At 39.6% G+C, this 25123-nt stretch overlaps 1 protein-coding gene across 1 annotated transcript in view; it reads right to left on the bottom strand.

Moving 5' to 3' along the window:
• Positions 1-23432, bottom strand: part of SLC35A1 (solute carrier family 35 member A1) — a 42187-nt gene extending 18755 nt beyond the window's left edge. Inside the window, exons 1-2 of the mRNA XM_081251557.1 lie at positions 23353-23432; positions 18866-19043 (exon numbers count right to left, since the gene is read on the bottom strand). Of these exons, the coding sequence (XP_081107683.1) occupies positions 18866-19043; positions 23353-23368 (194 nt within the window). The 5' untranslated portion in view covers positions 23369-23432. The remainder of the gene's footprint in view (positions 1-18865; positions 19044-23352) is intronic.
• Positions 23433-25123: the final 1691 nt, after the last annotated feature.

Raw genomic sequence — 25123 nt, 5'->3', positions numbered from 1 at the left:
CAACTGACACTGCAGAAATACAAAAGATCATGAGAGATTACTACAAGCAACTCTTTGCCAATAAAATGGACAACCTGGAAGAAATGGACAAATTCTTAGAAATGCACAACCTGCCAAGACTGACTCAGGAAGAAATAGAAAATATGAACAGACCAATCACAAGCACTGAAATTGAAACAGTGATTAAAAATCTTCCAACAAACAAAAGCCCAGGACTAGATGGCTTCACAGGCGAATTCTATCAAACATTTAGAGAAGAGCTAACACCTATCCTTCTCAAACTCTTCCAAAATATAGCAGAGGGAGGAACACTCCCAAACTCATTCTACAAGGCCAACATCACCTTGATAACAAAACCAGACAAGGATGTCACAAAGAAAGAAAACTACAGGCCAATATCACTGATGAACATAGATGCAAAAATCCTCAACAAAATACTAGCAAACAGAATCCAACAGCACATTAAAAGGATCATACACCATGATCAAGTGGGGTTTATTCCAGGAATGCAAGGATTCTTCAATATACGCAAATCAATCAACGTGATACACCATATTAACAAATTGAAGGAAAAAAACCATATGGTCATCTCAATAGATGCAGAGAAAGCTTTCAACAAAATTCAACACCCATTTATGATAAAAACCCTCCAGAAGTAGGCATAGAGGGAACTTTCCTCAACATAATAAAGGCCGTATATGACAAACCCACAGCCAACATCATCCTTAACGGTGAAAAACTGAAAGCATTTCCACTAAGATCAGGAACAAGACAAGGTTGCCCACTCTCACAACTCTTATTCAACATAGTTTTGGAACTTTTAGCCACAGCAATCAGAGAAGAAAAGGAAATAAAAGGAATCCAAATCGGAAAAGAAGAAGTAAAGCTGTCACTGTTTGCAGACGACATGATACTATACATAAAGAATCCTAAAGATGCTACCAGAACACTACTAGAGCTAATCAATGAATTTGGTAAAGTAGCAGGATACAAAATTAATGCACAGAAATCTCTGGCATTCCTGTACACTAATGATGAAAAATCTGAAAGTGAAATCAAGAAAACACTCCCATTTACCACTGCAACAAAAAGAATAAAATATCTAGGAATAAACCTACCTAAGGAGACAAAAGACCTGTATGCAGAAAATTATAAGACACTGATGAAAGAAATTAAAGATGATACAAATAGATGGAGAGATATACCATGTTCTTGGATTGGAAGAATCAACATTGTGAAAATGACTCTACTAACCAAAGCAATCTACAGATTCAATGCAATCCCTATCAAACTACCACTGGCATTTTTCACAGCACTAGAACAAAAAATTTCACTATTTGTATGGAAACAGAAAAGACCCCAAATAGCCAAAGCAATCTTGAAAATGAAAAACGGAGCTGGAGGAATCAGGCTCCCTGACTTCAGACTATACTACAAAGCTACAGTAATCAAGACAGTATGGTATTGGCACAAAAACAGAAAGATAGATCAATGGAACAGGATAGAAAGCTCAGAGATAAACCCACGCACATATGGTCACCTTATCTTTGATAAAGAGGCAGGAATGTACAGTGGAGAAAGGACAGCCTCTTCAATAAGTGATGCCGGGAAAACTGGACAGGTATATGTAAAAGTATGAGATTAGATCACTCCCTAACACCATACACAAAAATAAGCTCAAAATGGATTAAAGACCTAAATGTAAGGCCAGAAACTATCAAACTTTTAGAGGAAAACATAGGCAGAACACTCTATGACATAAATCACAGCAAGATCCTTTTTGACCCACCTCCTAGAGAAATGGAAATAAAAACAAAGATAAACAAATGGGACCTAATGAAACTTCAAAGCTTTTGCACAGCAAAGGAAACCATAAACAAGACCAAGACAACCCTCAGAATGGGAGAAAATATTTGCAAATGAAGCAACTGACAAAGGATTAATCTCCAAAATTTACAAGCAGCTCATGCAGCTCAATAAGAAAAAAACAAACAACCCAATCCAAAAACTGGCAGAAGATCTAAATAGACATTTCTCCAAAGAAGATATACAGACTGCCAACAAACACATGAAAGAATCCTCAACATCATTAATCATTAGAGAAATGCAAATCAAAACTACAATGAGATATCATCTCACACCAGTCAGAATGGCCATCATCAAAAAATCTAGAAACAATAAATGCTGGAGAGGGTGTGGAGAAAAGGGAACACTCCTTGCACTGCTGGTGGGAATGTGAATTGGTACAGCCACTATGGAAAACAGTATGGAGTTCCTTAAAAAACTACAAATAGAACTACCATATGACCCAGCAATCCCACTACTGGGCATATACCCTGAGAAAACCATAATTCAAAAAGAGTCACGTTCCAAAATTTTCATTGCAGCTCTATTTACAATAGCCCAGAGATGGAAGCAACCTAAGTGTCCATCATCGGATGAATGGATAAAGAAGATGTGGCACATATATACAATGGAATATTACTTAGCCATAAAAAGAAATGAAATTGAGCTATTTGTAGTGAGTTGGATAGACCTAGAGTCTGTCATACAGAGTGAAGTAAGTCAGAAAGAGAAAGACAAATACCGTATGCTAACACATATATATGGAATTTAAGAAAAAAAATGTCATGAAGAACCTAGGGGTAAGACAGGAATAAAGACACAGACCTACTAGAGAATGGACTTGAGGATATGGGGAGGGGGAAGGGTAAGCTGTGATAAAGCGAGAGAGTGGCATGGACTTATATACACTACCAAACGTAAAACAGATAGCTAGTGGGAAGCAGCCACATAGCACAGGGAGATCGGCTCGGTGCTTTGTGACCACCTAGAGGGGTGGGATAGGGAGGGTGGGAGGGAGGGAGATGCAAGAGGGAAGAGATATGGGAACATATGTATATGTATAACTGATTCACTTTGTTATAAAGCAGAAACTAACACACCATTTTAAAGCAATTATACTCCAATAAAGATGTAAAAAAAAATACAGTTTTACTCACTAAATTTAAAAATTTTTTAAATTAAAAAAAATAATAGCAATATATCTTCCAGAAAACCCTAGTAATCATCTATCCTTTTGTTTTACTGTTAAGTAGACAAAGATAAATGATCAATTCTAAATATACTACAGCCTTGAATAGTGCTCTCTGAATACTAAAAAAACATAAAAACCAAAGACCACTTTTTCTTTCATTTTCCTGCTCTAATATTTTCTGGAAATCACATCCCAAGCACTTTAATGAGTACCTTTTGTTAAAAACAAATTTATTGAATTTAATTATATAAATGACATTGTGAGATAAGAGAAAGCATGTGTATAATCAAAAGCATACACTAATTTTTTTAGATATAGTCTGTCCCATTATAAATTTACTGTTTGATTTTTATCACTGGAATAGAATCCATGTGCAACCTGTTGTTACCTCAAGGAATGCTGAAGCTCCATGTTGATTGCAGAGAGATTCCACTGCCACCACCCCCACCCCAAATTTCCTATCAACGAGCTGAAACCAATTCTTTCTGATCTATGTTTGGTCAAAAGTAGGCCTCATTCTTCCAGCTCCTTATCTAACGAGAACTACTAGGAGGCCTGAAATCCTTGGCTAGGTTACCAAGGCACTGTGCAAAATGGAATAATACAGCAGAAGTTACTCATGAGTTTACGAAATCTAAATTTCCCTTACAAATTTCTTTTTTTTTCTTTTTTTTTTTTTTTGTGGTACACGGGCCTGTCACTGTTGTGGCCTCTCCCGCTGCAGAGTACAGGCTCCGACACGCAGGCTCAGCGGCCATGGCTCACGGGCCTAGCCGCTCCGCACCATGTGGGATCTTCCTGGACCGGGGCACGAACCCATGTCCCCTGCATCAGCAGGCGGACTCTCAACCACTGCGCCACCAGGGAAGCTCTCCCTTACAAATTTCTTACCAACTGCAAAGTTAATTAAAATTAACTCGCATAAAAGATTTTGGGGAGCTAGGTATAAAAACCAATAATGAGGTCATTTGAGGACAAAAATACCCATCATATGAGGTACATGACTTTTACTTCCTCCCCATGACCCTAAACCCCTTATAGCATTGAGTACAAAGAGGCAGCCAAAATGTGAACTCAGCAAAAAAACAGAATAGGGCTGGATAATCTATGACATAAGTATCTGACAGCTTCATTCATTATTCTAGATAATACTATGAAATAGTAAAATAATTTTCTCCAGTCTTATCTGGATAAGTAGTACAAAGATTTAAGATGCATTTGGTTTATTACGAAACACACCCAAAGAGTATGTATATTTACACCTCCTTCTAGGTTTCTTTAGTCTTTACAGGCTGTGGTGGATAGCAAACAATAAAAAGTTGACTTTGTTCTAAGACAACATGCAGTGTTTTCATTTCCTTTTCACACCACAAATGACAGACTTAAATCAAAAGTGTCAATTTTAATAGCTATGACAGGGTTTAGTAAAGCATACAGCTAACTAGCAATTTTCCTGTGAATTATTATAGTAATTATTTTATGAAAAACTAAAATATTTTTAAATGTTGTACTGTTTGATGTTTCAACTGGAATTATAACTTAGAAATTGGTAACTTAGTCAAATACTTAAAAAATAACTTACTCACATATAAAGCTTTTGCAACATCCAACTGCTAAGCTGCTCCCCTCCCCAACAGTAGGATTTATTAATTTCCATTTCAATATAAAAGTGGTCTGATGTAATTATACATGTACACAGCAGTGTATATAAAAAGATAATTATTATGTCTTCATTTTGTAGTAGCAGAAGACTGGACACACCCAAATGCCCATCAATAGAAACTGGTGTATGTGATACATCCATATAGTGGAATACCACACAGCTCTTAAAATGAATGAGAGATTTCTATGTACAGATATGGAACCATCTCTAAGATAAAACATTTAAGTGAAAAAAATTTAAAAAGCAAAGCAGCGTAAACTGTATGCACACACAATGCATGTAATCAAAACTCCCCAATCAGACCGTATAAACCTTAAACCTTATTTATCAAAGTAGAGTAACCATTCATTAATTCTTCCCCACAGTCCCCTTTTTTTCTTGCAGTTCTAAATTAACTTTTGATTGAAACAAGTATAATTTCATATTCCAAAGATTACTAGAAATTGTAAGTAAAATCAACAAGGATGGCAGAAAACTCCAAATTAATTACAAACAGAAACCAAAAAAAGAAAAAACAACCCTGTCAGTTTTTTTAATGAATACCAAAATTACACGGAAGGAGAAAAAGAGAACTAACCCAAGTATTCTAAAACACAGTCTTTTTACTATATGCTCTAAAACTAAAGGCAAAAAAAACTACATACAAATACTGAACTTTAGTTAGTAGGTTTGCTTTTTCACAGCTGTATCTTAGAAGTTCTGAATCTACTTATTATGTATTCTAGGACTGAGCAAATAAGTAAATATCTTGAGGATAATGGAAGTCAAACTCACCACCATTGGAAAAGGGAATATGGAAAAGGGAAAAGTTGTAATGAACTCTGTGGTCCTGGATCAGAATTGCAGGTATCAAACAATATATAACTCATAGTTGTATACACAAACACATATATATACAGAAACAGAGAAACAGACAGGTATGTATGTATACACATACATGTTACCTAGCTCTGTCTACTGAAAGGGCCCAGAAGTTATGATACCCCCAGTAGCAATGTGCACACCTCATGTCTAGATTCTGGTTTCTAAATACCATTTTGGGAAAAAAGGAACAAGGCTTCTTAGAGAAATGTATGATTCTGGGATTGGGGCAGGGAAAGTATAAGATAAGCTGTGAACATCTTGCTATGCTAAAAAGAAACTGCTCAAAGATTGATGAAAACATGTAAGTGAAAAAGAAAAGAAAAGAAACGGAGGAAGCTTGAAGATGATCCCACTGTCTAAATCTGGGACAATTTGAGCATCGAAATAAATGATAATAATGGATTCCAGCCAATATAATTAAATAATCCATGAATCTACACTGAGAGGGAGAAGGACAGGTGAGGCGGAAAGAGAGGAAGAGGGAGAGAAGGGGAAGTTTCTTAGAATGCCAACCAGTAAATGCACAGGGAATGACGGAACTGGGAAATTACCATTTGGCAACATCAGAGGACAATAAAAATGATGAGAAAGAGGATATATACCTGGTTTCAAAGATTCTCTCCACAAGATACTTAATAGTTACAAAGAGAAAATTGGTAACGTTATCTGGAGAGACCTGGCAGGCACTACCTTAATCAAGGAATCAAAGTTACATCACCAGTAATGGGGCAAATGGATATTATGTGCTTCGTGATACACTGCACTGAGAAGGACACATCATTTCCATGATATTCCTGACCAAAACCCTAAATTTAATCATAAGAAAGCAATCAATAAACATAAACTGTGGGACATTCTACAAATTAAATGGACTATGCTCTTCAACAATGTCAAAGACAAGAAAAAAATATGGAGGAACTGTCTCAGATTAAAGGCAGCTAGAGATATAACACTACTGTGAAGTGTGATTATTTTACTGTTAAAGGACATCAGTGGGCAACAAAATTATCTAAGGTCTCTGAATTAGATAACAGTATTGTATCAATACTAATGTCTCAATTTTGATATTCTGTTATTATGTAAGAGAATGTCCTTGTTTTTAGAAAATATGCACTTTAGAATTTAGAGACAAAGGGGCATTTGTGTAAAACTTGCTCTCAAAACATAAAAACAATATACACCCACACAAATACATAGCAATCAAGAATATGGTAAAATTTAGGGCTTCCCTGGTGGCGCAGTGGTTGAGAGTCCGCCTGCCGATGCAGGGGACACAGGTTCGTGCCCGGGTCCGGGAAGATCCGACATGCCGTGGAGTGGCTAGGCCCGTGAGCCATGGCCGCTGCACCTGCGCGTCCGGAGCCTGTGCTCCGCAACAGGAGAGGCCACAGCACTGAGAGGCCCGCGTACCGCAAAAAAAAAAAAAAAAAAAGAATATGGTAAAATTTAACATTTGGAAATAAAAACTTAAGAAAAAAACAAAAAATAAAATTATTGCAAGTACTGAACTGTCTAACAATGCTACTAAATGCTTATCTTTGCCCTAGCTAATCACAAAACAGTTCAATTATTTTGTTCTAAAATACTTCTAATTTGAAAATTAGAAATCAGGGAACTTGCCTTCTAATCCTATCACTGCCAATCACTTTCTAGGTACCTTTGGCAAATGAAAACTTCCCTCAACCTAAGATTTCTCCTCATAGAAGATGAAATAATAGCTAAGGCTAAAGCAGTGGTACGAGAATGAAATGAAAATTAGCTGTGTTTACCTGCATGTTTCCCTCACCTGTTTTTAAGGGGAGATGAGGAAGAATGTTTCCTTAACACCTTCACTCTCTGGCAGCCTGCCATTCTCAACAGCAACAATCCTGAATGTCTGAAGGCAGCAAATTTAGTTGCTGCAATCTTAAAAGAGGATGTTTGGCACTTTACATAACACATTTTGACAGTGATTAACAGTTGGTATTCCAGAGTGTAGTTACTTGCTTTCTAAAGAAAAGAAGTTAGATATCTGCTCATTAGGTTTTCAAAAATTCATTTTTCACAATTGTCCCCCAAAGAAGCATTATTCTTTGATTTTTCTAAGGCAATTTCAACTTATAACATTACATATTATAGCAATAGTGCTAAAGTGCTGGCTAGTGTCCCTTAGTGCAAGAAAGCTGTGATGTGCCTTATGGAGAAAATACATGTTAGATAAGCTTTGTCCAGGCATGATTAATAGTGCTGTTGGCCCTGAGTTCAATGCTAATGAGTCAACAATACATACTAAATAAGGTGTCTTTAAACAGAAACATGGTTATATAGTGATCAGTTGATGAAAATGTTGTGACCAGAGGCTCACAGGAACCTATCCCTGTATTTCCTCTAGGAGCAAAAGTTCAGTATTCAGTAATTCAGTGTCCGTGGTAACTACTGAGATAGTAAGAATCAACAGTCACCAAACCCATCACCAAGTCCTATAGATTCTACTTCTAGAACATAACTCAAATCCACTACCTTCATCACCTGCTCTGTCATCATGGCCACAATCCCTGGGCTCTTATAAGCTCCCTTACTTCCAACTTTTATATCCTTCCAATCCATTCTCCTCAAAGGAATCAACAAAGTAACTCAAAGTAATATGGGTCATGATGTTAGTCCCTGATTTAAACCATTCAGTGATTTCCAGTGATTTTCAATGCCCTTGAGATAAAATCCAAACTCCTTTACAGGCCCATAGGATTACTCTTGATACCCTGCCGACCTCTCCTGCTTCATCTTAGCACCACAGCACTCCAGACACACTGATTTGTTGTTCTTCAAACACACTGTGGTCTTTACCTTCTCTCTGCTCTTCTCTTGCCCAACCTCCACTCAATCTTCAGGTCTGGGTTTAAATGTAACTTCCTCAGAGAGGAAGCCCTCAACATTTTCACTGGGTATGTTTCCCACACAGCTATGCTTTAGTTTCATTAACGATTGTCTCATGACATATTGCTGAAGAAGCTGAAGATGCAATCACGATATCCTTTCATTTCATTCCGTAGCTATCAACCTGTGACCTCATGGGTAAAATAATTCTCCTTTCTCTATCACTCTTTTATCATTCCAAGAGATTAACATTTTTCACAGATGCCCTCTTAAAAGTAATCCCTTTGCTCCAAGAAATAAAATATTTTCTTGTTATGAACAGCAGGTATTCTGTTCTACCAATGTGTTTTGAATAAGAATATGATAATTTGCCAACATGTTTCTCCATAAAAATTACATTTGCTTTAAAATCCAGTAATTTCAAATGCATTTCACTTCTTTCATGCTTTATGATTTTCCAGTGCTTTTTCCACTTGGAAACTCAATGTGTTTTAAATGATTCTTCTTCACAGCCAAATTCTTGTTAGCCATGTAGTGTCAAATGCCAGCCACCAGAACTCTGTGTCATAATACTTTACTTTGTCCTGATTGTTCCTGGTCTTGTGTACCCTGCAGGTAAACGTTCATAAAAGAGCCTATACACTATGCTGGTGACATACACAGTAAGTGGTTACTGGTGATGATCATGATGATGAAGTACAGTATTTAGTTTTCCACACTGTTGCTATTTCATCACCATTATTGGGACTTATCTGGTGAACTCTTGGAAACTTTTCTTTTATTAATATTTTGATATAATTTCCAAAAACGTTTCCACAAAACAAACTACAACTGACCATATCCATAACACTGAATAACTTAAGAATAGCAAGCAATGCAAAGCTGAAAATGCATCAAAATAAAACAAAAAGTCATGCAGGCGGGTTGGCAGGACACTAGCCCAACTGCTGAGTTAAACCAAAGGCCTCATTGCTTTTCTGCACACTGGTTTTTAAAAAGTCTTAACAATTACAAAACAACAAAACCATGATTTGATCTTACGGTTTAAAATAGCTAATTTCATGCTTGACAGCCCTATTTCATTCCTGGGTCATAATTTTTTCTCCCTAAGGAAGCTGGGGAATAAGGAGAAGAAATGTGTTCCTCTATTCCCCTTTTTCCAATACCGCTATTTTTGTTTTAAAAGAAGTTAAGCCCTATGATTTTATTAATTTATTAACGCTTAAATTGTTATATGGATGTTGTTCTAGAGCTTCAAACAGAGATTTTTTCCTTTGGAACACTGCCTTTTAAAGTTTTAAAGGTACAATAAGGCCTCTCCTTTACCTGACATTATGCAGAATAGTGGAAGCCAAATTTCCTTAAAAATGGACCTTGTTAAGTAAAAAGCTGTGAAAGGTCTGAGGCTTTACCCTACTTGCAACCTAACAAGTTAGGCTGCCACAGTATCTCTGCCTACAAGATAAATTTTAAACACAAATTTTCTATTAAAGCTTTCCACCATCAAGTCTCAAGTTATTTTTCTGTTCTTTCCTCCTTCCCCAAGCCATTTTTAGAGTATTTTTTTCAGATGGTTATTTGTAATAATGTGTGTGTTTACTAGTTCATTTTCTGTCTCTTCCACTGAAACAAAGTTCCAAGCAAGCAGAAACCGTATCTATTTCATTCATACCTGTATATGCAGCACCATTATAAAACTGTCACACAGAAATCACTTAATATTTGTTAAATGAAATTTTAAAGTGTTTAAATGTAATTTAAACTTACATGCTATTCCTCACTACTTCCCACTCTCACCAGCCCACATCCTGAAACCTAGATGAATTCACCCACCCACATGACCCAGATGGGTCCCCATCTCATAAATCGTTCCCCAAGTAATTTCCTACCAGATTTTATTTAATTCTCACAACCCTATTTTCTCCAATTAAGAAATGAAGAAACTATACAACATAACCCAAAGCTCACCTCCTCTTGTTTCATTTTCTGTTGTCTCTTGTTGCTGTTTTTCTCTCATCCACAGACTATGGCTGTTTTCCTCTGTCTTGAATGGACTCTGACCCCTAGTTTTATAGACTCAGTGTCTAGAATTTCCCTTTTCAGCCCCATAAACTCACTGCATATATTTCTTTACTGGTGGTGAGAAAGTCATCTGATTTTTATCAGACTTAAAGTATTCCGGTCTATGAATAATATAATGTGGGAAATGAAAACAGACAAGCATAAAACTATTGGGCTTATGGGCAGGACTGAAGACTTATAACATAAACTTTAAAAAAAAAAGAGGAAGAAATGAAGAAACTAAAGCTCAGAGAAGTTAAGGAATATGTGGAAAGTCATAATCCCAATGAGTCTAGGACTAAAATTAGGTCTGTCTCACTCCAAAGCCCCTATTCTTAACCCTCTCTTATACTGCATCCTTGGCTAAAACGATTTTCATAGGATGTTACTGATACAAAACCCAGTGCTGCCACATAGTAAAAGTATCACAAGGGAGGAACCTCAGATGCTGTATAGATAAAATAGGGGTAATTATAGGACTTAACCTAAAAAATATATAAAGATTAAATGAGATAACTAATGAAAAGCACTTAGCACAGTGCCGAACACTTAATATAGGAAACACTCAAGAAATGTTAACTAGGGCTTCCCTGGTGGCGCAGTGGTTGAGAATCTGCCTGCTAATTCAGGGGACACCGGTTCGAGCCCTGGTCTGGGTAGATCCCACATGCCGCTGAGCAACTGGGCCCGTGAGCCACAACTACTGAGCCTGCACGTCTGGAGCCTGTGCTCCGCAACAAGAAAGGCCGCGACAGTGAGAGGCCCGCGCACCGCGATGAAGAGTGGCCCCTGCTTGCCACAACTAGAGAAAGCCCTCGCACAGAAACGAAGACCCAACCCAGCTATCAATCAATAATAAATAATAAATAAATAAATAATAAATTAAAAATAAATAAATAGGTTGGCGGTGTGAACACAGCCTGCAGGGGGTTAGTGCACCACAGCTGGCTGGGAGGGAGTCCGGGGGAAAAGTCTGGACCTGCCGAAGAGGCAAGAGAATTTTTCTTCCCTCTTTGTTTCCGGGTGCGCGAGGAGAGGGGATTAAGAGCGCCGCTTAAAGGAGCTCCAGAGACGGGCGCGAGCAGCGACTATCAGCACAGACCCCAGAAACGGGCAGGAGACGCTAAGGCTGCTGCTGCGGCCACCAAGAAGCCTGTGTGCGAGCACAGGTCACTATCCACACCTCCCCTCCGGGGAGCCTGTGCAGCCCGCCACTGCCAGGGTCCCGGGACCCAGGGACAAATTCCCCGGGAGAGCGCACAGCGCGCCTCAGGCTGGTGCAACGTCACGCCGGCCCCTCCCTCCCTCCCCCCCACCCCCGCCCCGCCCCGCCCCGCCCCGCCCCGCCTGAGTGAGCCAGAACTCCCGAATCAGCTGCTCCTTTAACCCCGTCCTGTCTGAGCGAAGAACAGACACCCTCCAGCGACCTACACGCAGAGGCGGGGCCAAATCCAAAGCTGAGACCCGGGAGCTGTGCAAAGAAGAGAAAGGGAAATCTCTCCCAGCAGCCTCAGAAGCAGCGGATTAAAGCTCCACAATCAACTGGATGGACGCTGCATCTGTGGAATACATGAATAGACAACGAATCATCCCAAATTGAGGAGGTGGACTTTGAGAGCAAGATTTATGATTTTTTCCCCTTTTACTCTTTTTGTGTGTATGTGTATGCTTCTGTGTGAGATTTTGTCTGTATAGCTTGGCTTCCACCATTTGTCCTAGGGTTCTGTCCGTCCGTTTCCTGGGTGGGGGGGGGTTGTTGTTTTTTATTTTTTTGTTAATAATTATTTTTTATTTTAATAACTATATTATATCTTTATTTTATTTTACTTTATCTTCTTTTTTTTTCCTTCCTTCCCTCCTTCCTCCCTCCCTCCTTTCTTTCTTTGTCTACTCCTCCCCCTCCCCCTCCTCCTCCTCTTCTTCTACTACTACTACTACTACTAATTCTTTCTTTCTACTTTTTCTCCCTTTTATTCTGAGCTGTGTGGATGAAAGGCTCTAGGTGCTACAGCCAGGAATCAGTGCTGTCCCTCTGAGGTGGGAGAGCCAACTTCAGGACACTGGTCCACAAGAGACCTCCCAGCTCCATGTAATACCAAACGGCCAAAATCTCCCAGAGATCTCCATCTCAACACCAACACCCAGCTTCACTCAACGACCAGCAAGCTACAGTGCTGGACACCCTATGCCAAACAACTAGCATGACAGGAACACAGCCCCATCCATTAGCAAAGAGGCTGCCTAAAATCATAGTAAGTCCACAGACACCCCAAAACACACCACCAGACGTGGACCTGCCCAACAGAAAGACAAGATCCAGCCTCATCCACCAGAACACAGGCACTAGTCCCCTTCACCAGGAAGCCTACACAACCCACTGAACCAACCTTAGCCACTGTGAACAGGCCCCAAAACAACGGGAACTACGAACCTGCAGCCTGCAAAAAGGAGTCCCCAAACACAGTAAGATAAGAAAAATGAGAAGACAGAAAAACTCACAGCAGGTGAAGGAGCAAGATAAAAACCTACCAGACCTAACAAATGAAGAGGAAATAGGCAGTCTACCTGAAAAAGAATTCAGAATAATAATAGTAAAGATGATCCAAAAATTTGGAAACAGAATAGACAAAATGCACGAAACATTTAACAAGGACCTAGAAGAACTAAAGATGAAACAAGCAATGATGAACAACACAATAAATGAAATTAAAAATACTCTAGATGGGATCAATAGCAGAATAACTGAGGCAGAAGAACGGATAAGTGACCTGGAAGATAAAATAGTGGAAATAACTACTGTAGAGCAGAATAAAGAAAAAAGAATGAAAAGAACTGAGGACAGTCTCAGAGACCTCTGGGACAACATTAAACGCACCAACATTCAAATTATAGGCATTCCAGAAAAAGAAGAGAAAAAGAAAGGGACTGAGAAAATATTTGAAGAGATTATAGTTGAAAACTTCCCTAATATGGGAAAGGAAATAGTTACTCAAGTCCAGGAGGCACAGAGAGTCAGTCCCATACAGGATAAATCCGAGGAGAAACACGCCAAGACACATATTAATCAAACTGTCAAAAATTAAATACAAAGAAAACATATTAAAAGCAGCAAACAAAAAACAACAAATAACACACAAGGGAATCCCCATAAGGTTAACAGCTGATCTTTCAGCAGATAATCTGCAAGCCAGAAGGAGAAAAACCTGCAGCCAAGATTACTCTACCCAGCAAGGATCTCATTAAGATTTGATGGAGAAATTAAAACCTTTACAGACAAGCAAAAGCTGAGAGAGTTCAGCACCACCAAACCAGCTTTACAACAAATGCTAAAGGAACTTCTCTAGGCAAGAAACACAGGAGAAGGTAAAGACCTACAATAACAAACCCAAAACAATTAAGAAAATGGGAATAGGAACATACATATCGATAATTACCTTAAATGTAAATAGACTAAATGCTCCAACCAACAGACATAGACTGGCTGAATGGATACAAAAACAAGACCCGTATATATGCTGTCTACAAGAGACCCACTTCAGACCTAGAGACACATACAGATTGAAAGTGAGGGGATGGAAAAAGATATTCCATGCAAATGGAAACCAAAAGAAGCTGGAGTAGCAATTCTCATATCAGACAAAATAGATTTTAAAATAAAGACTATTACAAGAGACAAAGAAGGACACTACATAATGATCAAGGGATCAATCCAAAAAGAAGATATAACAATTGTAAATTTTATGCACCCAACATAGGAGGACCTCAATACATAAGGCAAATACTAACAGCCATAAAAGGGGAAATCGACAGTAACACATTCATAGTAGGGGACTTTAACACCTCATTTTCACCAATGGACAGATCATCCAAAATGAAAATAAATAAGGAAACACAAGCTTTAAATGATACATTAAACAAGATGGACTTAATTGATATTTATAGGATATTCCATCCAAAAACAACAGAATATACATTTTTTTCAAGTGCTCATGGAACATTTTCCAGGATAGATCATATCTTGGGTCACAAATCAAGCCTTGGTAAATCTAAGAAAACTGAAATTCTATCAAGTATCTTTTCCAACCACAATGCTATGAGACTAGATATCAAAAGGAAAAGATCTGTAAAAAATACAAACACATGGAGGCTAAACAATACACTACTTAATAATGAAGTGATCACTGAAGAAATCAAAGAGGAAATCAAAAATTACTTAGAAACAAATGAGACAATGGAGACATGACGACCCAAAACCTATGGGATGGAGCAAAAGCAGTTCTAAGAAGGAAGTTTATAGCTATACAATCCTACCTTAAGAAACAGGAAACATCTCGAATAAACAACCTGACCTTGCACCTAAAGCAATCAGAGAAAGAAGAACAAAAAAACCCCCAAAGTTAGGAGAAGGAAAGAGATCATAAAAATCAGATCAGAAATAAATGAAAAAGAAATGAAGGAAATGATAGCAAAGATCAATAAAACTAAAAGCTGATTCTTTGAGAAGATAAACAAAATTGATAAACCATTAGCCAGACTGACTCATCAAGAAAAAAAGGGAGAAAGCTCAAATCAATAGAATTAGAAATGAAAAAGGAGAAGTAACAACTGACACTGCAGAAATACAAAGGATCATCAGAGATTACTACAAGCAACTCTATGCCAATAAAATGGACAACCTGGAAGAAATGGACAAATTCTTAGAAATGCACAACCTGCCAAGACTGAATCAGGAAGAAATAGAAAATATGAACAGACCAATCACAAGCACTGAAATTGAAACTGTGATTAAAAATCTTCCAACAAACAAAAGCCCAGGACTAGATGGCTTCACAGGCGAATTCTATCAAACATTTAGAGAAGAGCTAACACCTATCCTTCTCAAACTCTTCCAAAATATAGCAGAGGGAGGAACACTCCCAAACTCATTCTACGAGGCCACCATCACCTTGATACCAAAACCAGACAAGGATGTCACAAAGAAAGAAAACTACAGGCCAATATCACTGATGAACATAGATGCAAAAATCCTCAACAAAATACTAGCAAACAGAATCCAACAGCACATTAAAAGGATCATACACCATGATCAAGTGGGGTTTATTCCAGGAATGCAAGGATTCAATATACACAAATCAATCAACGTGATATACCATATTAACAAATTGAAGGAGAAAAACCATATGATCATCTCAGTAGATGAGAGAAAGCTTTCAACAAAATTCAACACCCATTTATGATAAAAACCCTGCAGAAAATAGACACAGAGGGAACTTTCCTCAACGTGATAAAGGCTATATATGACAAACCCACAGCCAACATCGTCCTCAGTGGTGAAAAACTGAAAGCATTTCCACTAAGATCAGGAACAAGACAAGGTTGCCCACTCTCACAACTCTTATTCAACATAGTTTTGGAAGTTTTAGCCACAGCAATCAGAGAAGAAAAGGAAATAAAAGGAATCCAAATCGGAAAAGAAGAAGTAAAGCTATCACTGTTTGCAGATGACATGATACCATACACAGAGAATCCTAAAGATGCTACCAGAACACTACTAGAGCTAATCAATGTATTTGGTAAAGTAGCAGGATACAAAATTAATGCACAGAAATCTCTGGCATTCCTGTACACTGATGATGAAAAATCTGAAAGTGAAATCAAGAAAACACTCCCATTTACCACTGCAACAAAAAGAATAAAATATCTAGGAATAAACCTACCTAAGGAGACAAAAGACCTGTATGCAGAAAATTATAAGACACTGATGAAAGAAATTAAAGATGATACAAATAGATGGAGAGATATACCATGCTCCTGGATTGGAAGAATCAATATTGTGAAAATGACTCTACTACCCAAAGCAATCTACAGATTCAGTGCAATCCCTATCAAACTACCACAGGCATTTTTCACAGAACTAGAACAAAAAATTTCAAAATTTGTTTGGAAAAACAAAAGACCCCGAATAGCCAAAGCAATCTTGAGAACGAAAAACAGAGCTGGAGGAATCAGGCTCCTTGACTTCAGACTATACTACAAAGCTACAGTAATCAAGACAGTGTGGTACTAGCACAAAAACAGAAAGATAGATCAATGGAACAGGATAGAAAGCCCAGAGATAAACCCACGCACATATGGTCAACTTATCTTTGATAAAGGAGGCAAGAATATACAATGGAGAAAAGACAGCCTCTTCAATAAGTGGTGCTGGGAAAACTGGACAGCTACATGTAAAAGAATGAAATTAGGGGCTTCCCTGGTGGCGCAGTGGTTGAGAGTCCGCCTGCCAATGCAGGGGACACGGGTTCGTGCCCCGGTCCGGGAAGATCCCACATGCCATGGAGCGGCTGGGCCCGTGAGCCATGGCCGCTGAGCCTGCACGTCTGGAGCCTGTGCTCCGCAACGGGAGAGGTCACAACAGTGAGAGGCCCACGTACCGCAAAAAAACCAAACAAACAAACAAACAAAAAAAAGAATGAAATTAGAACACTCCCTAACACCATACACAAAAATAAGCTCAAAATGGATTAAAGACCTAAGTGTAAGGCCAGAAACTATCAAACTGTTAGAGGAAAACATAGGCAGAACACTGTATGACATAAATCAGAGCAAGATCCTTTTTGACCCACCTCCTAGAGAAATGGAAATAAAAACAAAAATAAACACATGGGACCTAATGAAACTTCAAAGCTTTTGCACAGCAAAGGAAACCATAAACAAGACCAAAAGACAACCCTCACAATGGGAGAAAATATTTGCAAATGAAGCAACTGACAAAGGATTAATCTCCAAAATTTATAAGCAGCTCATGCAGCTCAATAACCAAAAAACAAAAAACCCAATCCAAAAATAGGCAGAAGACCTGAATAGACATTTCTCCACAGAAGATATACAGACTGCCAACAAACACATGAAAGGATGCTCAACATCATTAATCATTAGAGAAATGCAAATCAAAACTACAATGAGATATCATCTCACACCAGTCAGAATGGCCATCATCAAAAAATCTAGAAACCATAAATGCTGGAGAGGGTGTGGAGAAAAGGGAACACTCTTGCACTGCTGGTGGGAATGTGAATTGGTACAGCCACTACTGAGAACGGTATGGAGGTTCCTTAAAAAACTACAAATAGAACTACCATATGACCCAGCAATCCCACTACTGGGCATATACCCTGAGAAAACCATAATTCGAAAAGAGTCATGTACCAAAATGTTCATCGCAGCTCTATTTACAATAGCCCGGAGATGGAAGCAACCTAAGTGTCCATCATCGGATGAATGGATAAAGAAGATGTGGCACATATATACAATGGAATATTACTCAGCCATAAAAAAAAACAAAATTGAGCTATTTGTAATGAGGTGGATAGCCCTAGAGTCTGTCACACAGAGTGAAGTTAAGTCAGAAAGGGAAAGACAAATACTGTATGCTAACACATATATATGGAATTTAAGAAAAAAAGAATGTCATGAAGAACCTAGGGGTAAGACAGGAATAAAGACACAGACCTACTAGAGAATGGACTTGAGGATGTTAGGAGCGGGAAGGGTAAGCTGTGACAAAGCGAGAGAGACATGGACATATATACACTACCAAACGTAAGGTAGATAGCTAGTGGGAAGCAGCCACATAGCACAGGGAGATCAGCTCAGTGCTTTGTGACCGCCTGGAGGGGTGGGATGGGGGGTGGGGGTGGGAGGGAGACGCAAGAGGGAAGAGATATGGGGACATATGTATATGTATAACTGATTCACTTTGTTATAAAGCAGAAACTAACACACCATTGTAAAGCAATTATATTCCAATAAAGATGTAAAAAATAAATAAATAAATAATAAATAAATAAATATATGTAAATAAATAAATAAGCCAAGCATTTGAAGTCCTTTAAAAAAAAAGAAATGTTAACTATTATTATCATAATATTCTTCTACAACAGAAGTGAGCAAACGTTTCCTGTAAGAACCAAATCGTTAATAGTCTAGGCTGTGTGAGCCATACTGTCTCTGTTGCAACAAAAATAAGCAGCAAACTGGATTTGGCCAATGGGCCACAGTTTGCTAACCCCTGCTTTAGGGTGGAATTCTTCAACTTCAGCACTACTAATATGTGGGGCTGGGTAATTCTTTGTTATGGAGTGCTGTCCTGGAGGACAGGACATTGTACGATGTTTATTAGCACCCTTGGCCTCCACCTACTTGATGCCAGTAGCATCCCCCACGTTGGGTCAACCAAAATAATATCTCCGAGAGAGCAAAACTGTCCTGAATTGAGGAAGACTGCTCTAAATCAATCAAACATACGAAGATGTAGCTTGAATCTTCTGATAAAGAACATAACTGAGTAAAAAATTAATAACACACTAAAAAGTATTTATACTCACTTAGCTAAAATTCCCACACTTAGCAATAACTTTATAACTTCTGTGATACACACGGCTGTGGTTGAAAAGTAGAGTTCTTTGTCTGATGTCCTTGTGTATCTTAAAGCTATGGTGTAAGTTGCAGCCACCAGGGTCATCACTGCCAAGCAGTATAACTTGAATAATAAATGGACATTTTCTGGAAAATACATGCAACAAAGATATTATTTAGTAGACAATATTATGTATATAAAAGTTAAGCAGTGTTATACCTCAAAATGCTTTCCAATTTCAAGCAAAAAATACATTTAAAAATTTATTTCAAAACAATTTTTTCCAACTACATGAACAGAAACAAACATACACACACAAAACACAGCTGACTTTAAGTATCAACTGGTTAGGCATAGATTTTGTTCCTGGGGAGGGCTTAAGTGCAAGGTTATGTGGCATAACTAACTCTAGTTTAGGATGTTATAAATCACATACTTTATATATCTTTATAATTCATACTTGTGAAAGCAAAACACGAAAGCAAGATGAAAACGATTACTGCAATGTATGTTCTAAATACAGAGACAACAGAAAAACAAAAGGAATAACGGAGTGATAAAATAATATAGAACTTCATCATAATAAAAAACAAATCATGTCCAGCCTCTCATTTCATAGCAGTATAAGAAAGATAATTCATAACACCATAAAAGAGCATTAAGAATGAAGTTCTGTAAAACTTGAAATCCAGGAAATATACACAACTTATGAACACTCAATTTAAGAACTTCTTGCAAGTATATCTGAGCAGCAGCCATCTCACTCAGGTGCCAGGGCCGGTCCAACACCTTCAATAAAACCACAAGCACCGGGCCTCCCTGGTGGCGCAGTGGTTGAGAGTCCGCCTGCCGATGCAGGGGATACGGGTTCGTGCCCCGGTCCGGGAGGATCCCATATGCCGCGGAGCGGCTGGGCCCGTGAGCCATGGCCGCTGAGCCTGCGCATCCGGAGCCTGTGCTCCGCAACGGGAGAGGCCACAACAGTGAGAGGCCCGCATACCGCAAAAAAAAAAAAAAAACCACAAGCACCAGGGTACCAGGGCTCCTTCCATACTCCCAGCCCTGCTCTGAGACTACCATCACCTAATGCTCAAACTATGTCTACTTTCTTTACCCACTTCACACCTCTCTCATCCCCAGCTACCTGTAACCTTCTTTCAAATCTTCAGGCACATGTTAAACAGGGATCAGCAAATTTTTTTCTGTAAAGGGCCAAGAGTAAATATTTTAGGTTTTTTAGGCCACAAGGCAAAATCAAGGGTATCACGTAGGTACTTAGGTGACAAGAGAGAAAATATACTTTCACATTTAATTTATATTTAATTGGACAAATTCAAAATATAATAATAATTGAGTGCAATGCTTTACAGTATTGAGAAGAAGGGAATTCTATGGGGTGGGTGGGTAATATTTTGCTTCATTGGTCTTCAAAATTAGGGTTCCATCGGATTAATTGCAAACATTCACCTGTAAAAACCATTCTTAGCTGATAGGCCATACAAAAACAAGTGATAGGCTGGGTTTGACCAATGGGCCATACTTTGACAACCTGGGTTAAGAACCAGAGGGACAGGGGGTAACTCTGGGCTGCTACTGTAACTACATTTCACCTAAGTACACTTTTGTTCACCGCTTTGGGGGCCTAACCACAATGCAAAGGTGACTTGCACAGGAAAAAAAAATAGGAGTTTCAAATAAATTATATGGTAAGGTAGAAGCTCACTAGGAAACAGATTATTCAATATAAATACTTTTCCCTGGGTGAATTAAAGAATTATTTGTAAATTTCAGGCAGATTTTTAAAATTACATTAGGTCTTAACTAAAAATAATATGGTAGAATAGAAGAAATAGAGCTTCTCTGCCTAAACTTTCTTTCCAATAGATCCGAGGACCCAAAAAGCAATGTTAATGTAAAAGGGATTGAAGGAGATTACTATAATACTTTGCTTGCTCTAAAACTTTCCTACACAGGAGAAAATGTAAAACTTAAAAAATAAACAGCAGTACAGGAGAAAGCATTTCCCATCTTCCTGATCAGGGGTGAGCAACCTACATTTCCTCTCATTTTTATATGACCTGCAAGTTGAGAATAGTTTTACATTTTTAAACGGTCGGAAAAAAGTTTTTCGTTAATCTTTTGGGATGCATGAAAATTATATGCCATTCAGATTCAGTGTCCATAAGAAAAGTTTTACTGGAACACAGCGACGCTCATTTGTTTCTGAACTATCTATGGCTACTTTTTTTGCCTGGCAACAGCAGGGTGAGTAGTTATGACTGAGACCATCAGCTGTTAACAGAAAAAGTTTACCAGCCCATGTCCTAGATTATCAATACTTTCATAAATAAGAGTTGTTAGGATCGCCAAACTAAAAACTACTTTATTTTAGCGTATATAGGTTCCTGATTCCAAAACAACATAGTGAATGTTTAACACTTTGAAAGTACACCTCTTAGCATCATGATTAATGGGAATATAGATGATATTCTTGAAAATAACTACTGATGGAAATAGAAGAGTAAGCAAATAAGTTTAGCTATTTGTATAACATATAGGGCTTTGGTATAGAATACCACTTTTAAAACATATAATAAACTTTTAAAAAATACTTAATGCTTTTTTAAGCATTATTTTCTCTAATTTCAGCTTACCATTAGAGCAAAATATCTGCTTCACTCCAGTCATTAATTCTCCAATATGAAAGTTCAATTATTAGCAATTTCAGGTTTTTTTCAGGGTAATATCAAAAGTCCGTACAGGGACTTCCCAGGTGGGCCAGTGGTTAAGACTTCACGTTTCCACTGCAGGGGGCGTGAGTTCCACCCCGCATGCCCAGAGGCTCCGCCACGAGGGAAAAAAAAAAGCCCACAACTCAACTGCACTGTTGGGTGGGCACACTGGCACATCAGCCCTGTTTTCTCCTTCTCACAAAGTTCCCATTAGCTCCCACGCAGTATCTGTTTTTGTGTGGAAAATGCCCCCCAAACGAAATTTACAGCGTGGACTTAAATATTTTGCTCAGTTATATTTTACTATATTTTAGAGGAGACATTATTTGTAACACCTGAGAACTTGGAAATTCAGTAAGTCCCAGATAAATAAATCCTTTGTGAATATAAGGAAGCTCAGGAAACTGCAGTTTTGTATTACACATTTCTAGTGGGCATATAAGATTTATAACATGACCCAGGCACAGCAAATCTGTATTGGCAATAAGCCTAAATCTGTAAATTGTGGCAACTCTTTCAGATCATGATTCGACTTATGTAACTCTGAACTTGCCTTCACCATTTTTCTCGCTATTCCTATTTTATGTCAGTTATCAAAACAATTCTACTTTTTTCCCTTTACTTCCTGTGTTGCTACGAAAAGACTCAAGGTTGGGCTTATTTGAGAAGCAAATAAGAGAAGCATATGCAACTACAGACAGTACCCCCTGGGCAGGGCCTGAATGATAAACCAGGAAATATTTTCAACCAGGAAAATAATTTGGCACCCATGCAAAAAGCTATTCTTTAAATATTTGCTCAGCGTTTATTCAGAGGTAAAGCCAAGAGCCCTACGAAAGAGGGGTGGAGAAAGAATCCGGGTGTTGCCCAACCTCTCCTAGCTACTGCTCTACCATTCAGAAATTCAGCTCTAGTCCTTACTTACTTACCGGACTCAGCAAAGCAGAAGTGCTGCGGAGTTAATGAGACTCACCCTCACGAAATGGCAATTAGTCATTAAACAGTATTACTCTAATGTGCTATCCCTGGGGAAGGGGGCGGGGGAGTGGATCTCGCCCCACCCCTCCGGCAAAATATCAAAGTATTCCTTCTAACAACATACAACATTCTCCTTGGAAGTAACTCTGTTAACGACTGCTTTCTCCACCTCGTTACGGCTGCAATGCTATTTTAATGCCCCAATGATGTTTTTAGTGGCTGTTACGTGGGCCAGCCGCTGCTTAGGCTCTGCACCCGGAGCATGCCCTTATGCCTCTGAGCATCCTAGGGCAGGAGGCGCAGCGGAGACCGCAGCCGCGGTGACCCCGGCCGGGACAGAGACCGGTCCTGCCTCCCGCTGGGTGATGCGTCTCCAGCCCCGCACCTGCGCCCCGGCCCCCCTCCGGGTCCGCCGCAGCCCGGGCCTGTCTGAATTCGGTTCCCACCCACTGCCAACTCGTCGAGGCAGGCGCAGTTTCGGGCTGCCGAGCTGTCCAGCGCGGAGTACGCCGCGGGGAAGGCAGCCGCAGTGGAAGGCTGACTGCCCCGAGCGGCGGCGGCGCGCGCTCAAGCCCGGGAGTGGCTCAACACAAACTCCTGCTGCCCGACTCCCCGGCCTGGCCCCTGGGCCCCAGAGCCCCGCGGCATGGCCGGCCGCCGACAGGTGCAGACTAGCGCTGACGCTCGCTCGCCACCGCCCCCCGCGGGGTCCCCAGTCCCCAGTCCCAGCAGCCCCCGGCCTCACCTCTCACGGGAGCCATGGTTCCCCGACAGCACCGCGCGGAACTGACGCGCGCCCCCTTCGCGCGCGCTGCGCAGGACACCGGGGACCGCCTCCTGGTGTCATAGAGACGAAAGCCGCTCGGCCTAGAGCGCCTCGCCGGCTGACGAGCCACGGATTCCCGCCCAGCTAAGCACAAAGATTAGGCTAATGAATCGGAAGCCTGCGGAAAACGGGAGGATCCGGATGGAGGAGAGGCCTGTTCCGCCCAGTCTATGTTGACGAGTGCGTAAAACTCGGTTCCAAGGCGCTCTCTTGTAAACTACAACTCCCGGCCGGCTAAGGAAGCCGGAGTCAAGGGAGCGGAGCGTTGCCTTCTGGGAGCTGTAGTCCTCACCAGGTGACTGGGCGGCAAATAGGAATTGGGCTTAGACTTAGGGATTCGTGCCTGGCAAAGCTGTTGTAGCAAGAACTCCAGGAACTCGTAAAGTAACAGAAACTTCTTTCGACAGCGTTGGCAACTTCTGTAACTTCCTTTAACTTCCTCCTTCATTAAACTCCTTTGTTACCTCTTATTTAAACTTACAGTAAGTCCCCTATATACCAACCTTCAGGTGGCGAACTTTCAAAGATGCGAACGTGCATTCCATCAACGTCAGGCGTGAGTGAAATTGCAGCTTGCCCTCCATCGCCTATTGCTGAGGATCCTTCAGCTCTACCATCTCCCACCTCCTCTCCCTCCTCCAGTCAGTAACTCTTCTTGCCTGTTCACTCGATGCCAGCCCCTGTATGCCAGCTGTTGTGCTGTACTACTGTACTTTTCAAGATACTGTACTATAAGGTTTCAAATGTTTTAGTTTTTGTTTGTTTTTTATGTATTATTTGTGTGAAAGTATTATAAACCTATTACAGCACTCTATAGCCGATTATGTTAGTTGGGTACCTGGGCTAACTTTGTTGGACTTACGAACAAATTGGACTTACAAACATGTTCTCGGAACAGACCTCGTTTGTATGTAGGGGACGTACCGTATAGTTTATATTACATATTGTTCAGAAGTCTTGTGCCTGTGTCCTCATCGTCAGCATTATCATTGATTATATTTACCTAGCCAGACATGCTAACTGCACGATCTTCGCACAACGAAGGGGCTTCGAAAACATTAGACATATCAACAGGCATTTACTTCAACTGCTATGATCTCCACGTTTACTGAAGCATATTAATTAGCATAAGCGAAGTTAGAAATAATTCACTGGCAAAATGAATGGTCTTCAAGATATGTGGATTGATTAAAAATAATATGTAAGTACCTCAGTTCTTACAGGAACGTGAGTACAAGATTCTGAGACGCCCAGCAGCCTACACCTTCTGTGGCATGATCTTTCTCCAAAATGATTTTTTAAAGGTTTGGGTGGTCAATGTTATATAACATTGTCTTACCATTATATACATATATATATATATATATATATATATATATAGAGAGAGAGAGAGAGAGAGAGAGAGAGAAGAGAGAGAGAGAGAGAGTCTATTAACATTATTGGAATATTTTGCATTCCTTATTAGCATCACATTAATATCAGAAGGGGCTCACAGAAGGAGATCACAGTTTATACAGTCAGACATTTGATTAATCTCACTGTGGAACACTGTTGGATCTTCCCTCTGCCTGGTGTACGTGTGCTCACTGGTGCTGATCACCTCTTCCTGTAATTGGTACAGTTCTCACTTATGGAATTATTCAGTTCCATGCTGTGTATTTCTTATACATACACTTAAACAAAAATTCAT

Source organism: Mesoplodon bidens (genome assembly GCF_964165515.1).
Source record: "Mesoplodon bidens genome assembly, chromosome: 12".
Classification (NCBI taxonomy): domain Eukaryota; kingdom Metazoa; phylum Chordata; class Mammalia; order Artiodactyla; family Ziphiidae; genus Mesoplodon; species Mesoplodon bidens.
Note: the sequence above shows the minus strand (reverse complement) of the source record. Positions and strands in the feature narration are given on the sequence as shown.